The sequence below is a fragment of the Cupressus sempervirens genome, chromosome 6 (assembly GCF_028749045.1).
Source record: "Cupressus sempervirens isolate cs-2001-9-10 chromosome 6, ASM2874904v1, whole genome shotgun sequence".
NCBI lineage: Eukaryota > Viridiplantae > Streptophyta > Pinopsida > Cupressales > Cupressaceae > Cupressus > Cupressus sempervirens.
The window spans coordinates 99,410,564-99,419,756 of NC_143123.1; the positions used below are offsets into that span (position 1 = coordinate 99,410,564).

A 9,193-nucleotide genomic window follows, 5' to 3' on the forward strand; every position below is an offset into this window, starting at 1 on the left:
ATCATAAAGACATTGTCCAATTGAAATAAATCATAATGTTTTTGCTTCATGACTTTCAACCAATACATTGCTACTCGATATTTCAAATCTATGTTTGTCTATTCTTCAGTATCCATGAATGGTCATAATATTACCATGTTTCAATACTCAAAGTTTCATTACAAATTTTAGTACAATTTGGTTTTTATATTCATTTTCTCCATAATTGATTGTACTAAGTGACCTGTTCTATTTTTTCAAAACCATTATTCATTTAAAATTTATATACCTCTCATTAAGTATACATTTGTTCTTCTTTTTTTATTCGTGATGATGCTATCTAAATTGTTTTCCATCATTTTTTCAGGCATGGAAGTCTCTAATAGACAATCAAGCATTGTCGACACTAGCCCAACTTCTTCTGTACAGTCAAATCATTTTTTTGAGACAGAGTTTCAGAAGTGTGCACGCATAATTAAACAATGTTGTACAACTATGGTAGAAGCACTTCAGAATGCAGCTTTATCTATTGATCATGTACAAGAGATAGAGATAATGGAGATGGAAGATGTTGCCAAATATGTACGCAACACATCTACAAAAGTAGATGCATTTCCATCCATGATGAAAGAGGTCTATGATGATCATATTACAAACAAAGGTCGTAATACAATTTTAATATCTAAAGAATATGTGATGTACTTACATCATTATGGAGAGCTATACACATGGTCCATATGATGATTTCACATTTTTCAAATCTTCACTTATTACTTTATCCAGATAATTGTACTAGGAGATATTATTCTCCTTCCATCTATGTATCGAAATAATAAATAAATGATTTAACTTTTTATCTCAAATTCTTCTCAACTATACTTCCAAATATTTGAAATGCTTTTTGTTGACCTTTGTTTTTGTATTATTAAAGCTTTTACATGAGATATATCATTAATATGTTGATCATTAAATTATGTATAAAATTGATGTGTTATTTCTAACTATTAACCCACTCTAAAGCATAATATTCATTTTATACTCATTTTAAGTGTAATCATTACCTCGATAATGTTTAGTACTCCTTCATTGTACACTATTCATGCTAAGCATAATTAACATTAATTAATTGTATATTTATAAATGTAACTAATAAAGTTATAAAACTACATAAGGAACATTTTAATCCTTATATTGTTCTATTATGCTAATAGGCATGTGTAAGGAGAACGAGCTACCCTCCTAAATGTAATTCTAAACATAACAATAACCGTAACTTTGACCATGGTCCTACTTCTCCCCTAACTCTAATCCTAACCATAATTCTAATGCTTTGTCTACCCCTAACTCAAACTATAACCCTAACTCAGATTCTAACCATAAACCTAATCCTAACCCTAACCCCTACCCTAACCTTTTATGTACCCTTATCTCTAACCCTAATTGTAATGCTAAACTTAACCTTGACCCTATCTCTAACCCTAACCCTAACCCTAACCCCAATCCTAACCCTAACCTTAACCCTAACTCTAATCCTAACACTAACACTAACCCTACCCCTACCCCTAACTCTAACTCTAAATATAACTCTACCATAATTATAATATAACCCTAACCCTAACCCTAACTTTAATGCTGACTGAAACCCTAACCCTAACCCTAACCTTAATTCTAAACTTAACCTTGACTCAAACTCGTACCTTAACCTTAACCCTGATGTAACTCTATACATATCCCTAACTCAATATGTAAAACTAACACTAACCATAACCCTAAATCTAATCCTTTCTCTACCCCTTTCTCTAACTCCAACCATAATCATAACCATAACCGAAACCCTACCATAACCCAAACTCTAACTGCGAATCTAACTCTACCATAATTGTACTTTAATATTAGCCCTAGCCCTAACCCTAAATCTATCCTTAAAATTGACTCAAAACTCTAACGTTAACCCTAACTCTAACATTAACCCTAATCATAATATTTAATCTTTTTGAAACTCTAACCCTAACCCTAACCCTGACTGTAACCCTCCCCCTACCTCTAATTGTAGCCCTAAATCTAACTCTACCATAATTGGACTTTAACTCTAACCCTAGCAATTATTTTAACCCTAATCATAATATTAAATGTCTTTGTAACTCCAACCCTAACCCTAACCCTAACTATAAGCCTACCTCTACCTCTAATTGTGGTCCTAAATCTAACTCTACCATAATTGGACTTTAACTCTACCCCTAAAAATTATTTTAACCCTAAAGCTAACTCTAACCCTAACCCTTTCTATACACCTATCTCCAACCCTGACCCTAACTCTAATTCTAACCCTAACACTAACACTGACCCTAATCCTTAACCCAATCATACCCCTAACTCTAATTCTAACTATAAATCTAACTCTACCATAATTAGACTCTAATCCTAACCGTATCCCTTTGTTTAATCTTCACTAAAACCCTAACTCTAACCTTAACCCTGACTCAAAACTCTAACTCTAACCTTAACCCTAACTCAAAACTCTAACTTTAACCTTAACCCTTACTTTAATCTTGACAAAAATCCTAATCCTAACTCTAACCTTAACCCTAATTCAAAACTCTAATTCTAAACCTAACCCTAACTCTAACCCTAACAATAGTCATAATCCTAAAATAACCCTAACCACAACTCTAACTCTATTTGTAACTCTAATCCTGACCCTAACTCTGGCTCTAATTGTAACCCTAACCCTAATTCTAATTAAAATCCTAACCCTAACCCTAATTTAAATATTAATGCTAACCCTAACCTTTACTTTAGTCTTCATTAAAACCTTAACCCTAACTCTAACCTTAACCCTGATTCAAAACTCTAATTCTAAACCTAACCCTAACTCTAACCCTAAAAATAGTCATAATCCTAAAATAGCCCTTGCCCTAGCCCTAACCGTAACTCTAACTCTAATTGTAACTCTAATCCTAACCCTAACTCTAGCTCTAATTGTAACCCTAACCCTAATTTAAATCTTAATGCTAACCCTAACCCTATTTCTAACCCTAACCATAACCATAACTCTACTCTTAAATATAACAATTTACCTAATAATATCCTTAAAATAAGATTGAATCAAAGTGATGCAAATAAACAATATATATAGAATTTAAAAAAAAAATGTTGAAGAATGATTTTATACTAAGTTTATATGACTACAATTTTATAGTAAGTTTATACAACTAAATTTAAAAAGAAAAAAATAAATCAATACTAACCATATCAAAAAAAGAAAAATTAAAAAATAATTTATCTGTTGCGCCGCGACTGCTACTAGCTTATATATATATATATATATATTACGCCGAGAGTAATCGTTCTCGAGGCGCCTATTTTTTTTCATAAATCCCAATTATAAAATAACCTTGGGATTAAATAAAAATAGGCGCCTCGAGAACAATTACTCTCGGCGTAATATATATATATATATATATATATATATATATATATATATATATATATATATATATATATATATATATATATATATATATATATATATATTATGATTAGTGTAGAAGTAAGAGACATGACTTAAAATCTAGAGTCACAAACCATCTTAGTTAGAAACCACCTCCAAACCAAAAGCTAATTATGAAAGAGCAAAAGTTACAATTAAAAAAAACTAGTTATTAGAAACTATCTTGTAACTTGAAGTCAACTATAAAAAAACCAACAATCACAACTCAAAATTCTCTATTAGATTTTTGTTTAAAGATTTGGATCAGGTCTTTATAATAAACATTGAACACCTTAGTCACATGTAGGTCACCTCTGCTTGTCATATGAATTTTTTTATGTCAGTTGGGTCATTTTACTGTCTTTCATTTTGTCTTAAGAAAAACATTGATTATCAATTTTCCTTTATATGAATAATTTAATTTAAAAAATTATATTTAAATAATTTGTAATCTACTAAATATAAAAAATATACCTAAAAAAAAACCAATTGTTTGATAGAACAACTATCAATTTCCAGGCTGCTTAGCCAATTAAACTCATTCCCTAAACACATTTTTAAATACTTATATTGATATTGTAAATATTCATCCAAAGTCAATATTTTTACAATGAAAAGTAATTTTATTAACGAAAGATAAAAACAAAATTAGAAAGCCAGTTGGACGGGAGACCGACTTGAATATGTAAAATCTTCTCCTTCAATTAATACGTATATTCTCCCACAACGCAGAAGACGCACTCCCTTTACAAACAAATCAAACGAGAGTGGAAACCAAAAACATAAAAAATAATTAGTAGGGGCAGGGCACAACAGCTAAATTCTCTAGTATTCAAGGCTTAGATCTGTTCGTTGCATTTTCTCGGAGGGAAAGCAGATCGAAATTTGACCATGTCTGCGAGAAGGCGAACCCTGTTGAAGGTTATCATCCTCGGCGACAGTGGGTAAGGCAATTCGTTCTTGTAACTCTGTTTTATTAAGTCCACCGTTTGTGCGTAATCCCAATTATTCTGTGAAATCTTTGGTTGCAATTTTGTGGATAATTTGAATTTTTCAGAGTTCTATTGTATTATTTTAGATTTTGTCCGTGATTGGATTTGTGGATCGATGCTAGGGTTTGCATGAGGACTCGAATTTGACAATTGGGTTTTGATTTATTGTTGTTTGCAGGGTAGGTAAAACATCTCTCATGAATCAGTATCCTCAAAATGGTATTTTTTTTGTTTATTTGTGTTTTTTTAAGGATTTGCGATTGTTTTCAAGTGGTCTTAGGTGGGATTTATGGGCTGGATCATTGATGTGAAACTCTGTATTTTGAGGGTAAGTTACACCATTTGAATTGTATTTGAAGCTGGCAAAAATGGCTAAAACCATAGCTAATCTATAGTTTTAGGTATTTTTAATCATTTTAATTTGCGAGTACTGCGATCCTTAGAAAATGCTTTTAGCAACATGTTCAGTGGAGTTATGCTATGTTATTGGGATGAGGGAGTGATAATGAGGAGTGCGTTAGGGCACATCCTTCAGTTTTATTGTGGCTGGGGGATCTACACCCGTCGCGATCATTTTCCTTAATGTCATCTCCTTTCCCCGAGCATGAATTGTACCTGTAATTTCTATGCCAAGACGGACTGCGAACTGTGGAGCTCGGGAGCTCTCCTAGCAGCTGGACAGAAACCTAGATGGATGCAAGGCACGGGATGCGTACATTTTAAATTTTAATCGTCGTTAGCTAAGGTGAATACGAACACCTCATAAACGATATGCCACAACTTATATTTATTTCAGCGAGACTGACTTTTGAGTCCAAAATCATTGTCCTATAGTCTCGGCTGATTGCAGTGAGAGCGTTTGAACACTTCAAAATATTGTGTCACAACTTGACCTACAGAGCTAAGGCGGACATAGGCACATCATAGCCAGCACGGCACAAACTCTTCACGTGTTCACTACTATTGTGAGTTATGTCATGGCAATGGAGAGATTTAAAGCTGTTTTATCGTCTAACAATTTCTCTCCATTACCATCACACCATGCCTGCCCGTAGTTTGATGTTTCCACAGCTTAATCTGTTAGTTCAAGACTCAGTACTTCATATTTATTTGCAAAATAATTGGAATTTTCTTTTTAAAATTTAAAAATAAGGAACTCATATTGCGTTTTACCACAAGCTGTGGGTTTGGGTATGCTATGTGAAAACAAAGTAAAACACTTTTAGTGATCTTTTAGACAATTTATGTAGCTTGTTAAATATAGCAATACTCAGTAATTTTTGGGGCAAGCAATCTTTTTGAATTTTTCTACAATGGGATCTACATAGAATAGCTTTTGGTGAGAGAATTGAACCTTAATCATCTGGAATTGGCCCTGACATTGCCAGGGCTGCATTCGATAGCAGCTCAGTAGTTTTCAGGAAATGATTTTCTGGAGAATTCCTGCATATTTTGAAGCTTTTGTTGTTGCTTTCACACTAAATGTTGGTTGAGGTTACGGGTCACGTTTAAGTCAATGTAGATAAAGGGTTCTGTGTAACACATAATCAAGTTCTCTCAACAAGTCACAATTTTGGATGTGACCTCCGTTTTTGGTAGCATAAACTTAGCACTCTGTCTATTAGTATCATGCTCTAATTAATTATTTGAACCCATTGTGTACTTTTTAAAGTGTCTCCTATTACCATTGCACCACAGTGCCTTGAAATTTGTACCATAGTTTAGAAACTCCATATAGCTGGGGTAACTGATCTTTTCAAGTGTTAATACATGTGATTCTCAATTTGAGGGAAAAAAATTTCAACTTTTTTTTGTCCCTAGTTTTGACATGTCTAAACTAAGTCAAGATTTATTAATTCTATGGTGGAACTATTTAGATTGTCTATTCGTTCCTAGTTTTAATATTAACCAGTAGGGATTTGTGGGTAAATTTAATATTCTTTGGTGTTGAATTAGGTGGAATTTCAGACATGAATTGCAGAGTGAGAAATACTTGTATTGGTACACATTTGTTTCTCTAGTTCAAAACTCGATTGATTGAGAACAAAACAGTTTTGAGGGATTAAAGTTTAATGAGCTCACTGAGCAGCTTATTACATTCCTTTTTTCTACTAGTCGAGCCTAGAACTAGTTCTCCTGTTATCCTTAAGTGACATATAGATATGTAAACAAGAAATTCAGCAATCAGTACAAAGCAACAATTGGAGCTGACTTCTTGACCAAGGAAGTGCAGTTTGAGGACAGGCTTTTCACACTGCAGGTCTGTATCAATTGCCTGTAGATATTTTGATTTTTTTTTGTTTGGTAATGTTTTCAATACATCATATGAAATGAGTAACGTGATTTGCAACTTTTCTTGATCTTTTTTTGCTAACCTTTTATATCAGTTTTCTTTTATTTTTCTCATCATTGACACACAGTTGTATAATAAGAATAGCATCAGTTAATGTGTGTGGTCAACGAACTGGGAATCAATAATTAGTGGCCTTTAGATGCTAGGTTTCTGTCTTGTCTGAGGATTTTCTGTTGCTCGGCTGAGTATGGAATAGATCTTATACTTACTGATCTTCCTTGTTTTTCTATAAATGTTCTTTTAAGGCAGATATGGGATACTGCTGGCCAGGAGAGATTTCAGAGCCTTGGTGTTGCCTTTTACCGTGGTGCTGATTGCTGTGTTCTTGTATATGATGTTAATGTTATGAAATCATTTGATAATCTTAACAATTGGCGTGAGGAATTTTTAATTCAGGTATTTTGACTGAATTATTCACCAATTTAACTTTGCTGTTCATTCTGAGGTTTCGTTGACTTGTGCTGCCACTGATCTTCCATGCAACTTTTTTCATAGGCAAGCCCTTCCGATCCAGAAAATTTTCCATTCGTGGTGCTTGGAAATAAAATTGATGTGGATGGTGGAAACAGCAGAGTGGTAGGTGGATTGACTTTCTGATTTCCTAGTTCTTTGAAGTGGAATGCAGTCATGAAGTACCTGAGTACAAATTATGGTTGTCACAGGTTTCAGAGAAAAAAGCCAGGGCATGGTGTGCTTCTAAAGGCAACATTCCTTACTTTGAAACATCTGCCAAAGAGGGCTTCAATGTTGAAGCAGCGTTCCAGTGCATAGCTAAAAATGCATTGAAGAATGAGCCTGAAGAGGAAATGTTAGTAAAATCTATGTGCCATGCATCACTTCTTTTTAATTCTAGTGTAAAGTGTGCGAGTTGTATATGTTTTTGTGTTCAAATTCATATGCTATCTATATTAATTGCTGACTGTTGATTTCTGTTTTCTGTTCTTTGTATTTGTTTTTCTTTTCAATCTTCCTCTCACATTATTTTATTTTCTCTATCTATCGTTATCTTATACATAATTATCTCTGTGGATTTATTGAGGTTGATATTGTTATTGTTACTTTGTAGATATCTTCCGGATACAATTGATGTCTCTGCTGGGAGGCAACAAAGATCGTCAGGATGTGAATGTTAGCCTCCCAGTTGTCACAAAAGATTCTGGGTGCTACATAAGGGCTTTGCAATGGATGCGCCCATTTGGAGGTTGATTGAATATTGTTTGTGTTCAGTGTAGTGATGGAATTGTACTTTAGATAAATCTTGATAGTAGTTCTCTGGTTTGCATTCTCCTGTCTCTGAGCCAGGGATTGATTACACTATTTTGTATGATTCAAATGGTGAGAAGTTTAATTTTGTGGATGGCATGAGAACATATACTGCAATCTATGTTGGTATTCTCTTGTGATTATTTGAAATATGGTTATAATTATTCTTTAGTGGTATACCATTCAACAATAATAAATGAAACAAATCTGCACTTACATTTTCTTCTTATTCAGTTGTTCTGTGGTCTGCTGAAATCCTTATTGATAAGTTAGATTTTTGCCTTGAATAATCACTGGAGTGTTTAGGTTTTTGTCATGAACTCTCTAATCACTTGAGTTTGTGTTTCTCTTAATTGATTCCGAACATTGTTTATGATTTGGGCGCTTCTAGGATTCTTGGTGTCAAATTCACACTACTTGGACTTTCAGTTTTCTAATTAATTACTAGAAGCACTTCCTGTGTAGTTTTTTGATATATTTCATATTACATACAAAGTTGATTTGATTATATCTATTCTTCATTATATATTGATTTGGTTGATTTGATTGTATCTCATTTAATGTACAAAATTGATTTGATTATGTCCAAAGCATAAGAACATATCAAGTTTACATTGCAAAATATCCTGCATTGCGAGCCTTAATTGTGTTCAATCACAATAAATAGAGATTGAAGTTGGTATGCATTGTTCATTTTATAAGTCTATATATAACCATTTGTTCACACATAAATATAGACTGAAGCTTTTTAATAAATTTGGCAGATACATCAGGCTAGTTTTTTGTGAGTTTGAGAAACCATTTCCTGCAAAGTATAGTAGACTATTCTTCTGGTGATATATTTCTTTCTCAGAGGAAGGCAATGCCAATTTACCTAAAATATTTGTTCTATTTCATATAATGTACAAAATTGATTTGATTGTGTCCAAAGCATAAGAACAAATGAATTTTACTTCGCAAAATATCTTGCATTGTGAGCCTTGTTTGTGTTCAATCACAATAGATAGAGATTGAAGTTGGCATGCATTGTTCATTTTATAAGTCTATATAGCACCATTTGTTCACCAATAAATATAGATTGAAACTTTAGGAACTTTGGCAGATGCATCAGGCTAG

The 9,193-nt window shown here is 33.0% G+C and overlaps 1 protein-coding gene across 1 annotated transcript; it reads left to right on the top strand.

Moving 5' to 3' along the window:
• The first annotated feature begins 4,203 nt into the window (after positions 1-4,203).
• LOC149551422 (ras-related protein Rab7) lies at positions 4,204-8,306 on the top strand. The gene is made up of 7 exons (XM_089786931.1): positions 4,204-4,413; positions 4,640-4,666; positions 6,622-6,721; positions 7,064-7,210; positions 7,310-7,390; positions 7,477-7,622; positions 7,881-8,306. Exons 1-7 carry the CDS (start codon positions 4,361-4,363, stop codon positions 7,945-7,947), a joined length of 621 nt encoding a protein of 206 aa, XP_089643057.1. The 5' UTR covers positions 4,204-4,360; the 3' UTR covers positions 7,948-8,306.
• Positions 8,307-9,193: the final 887 nt, after the last annotated feature.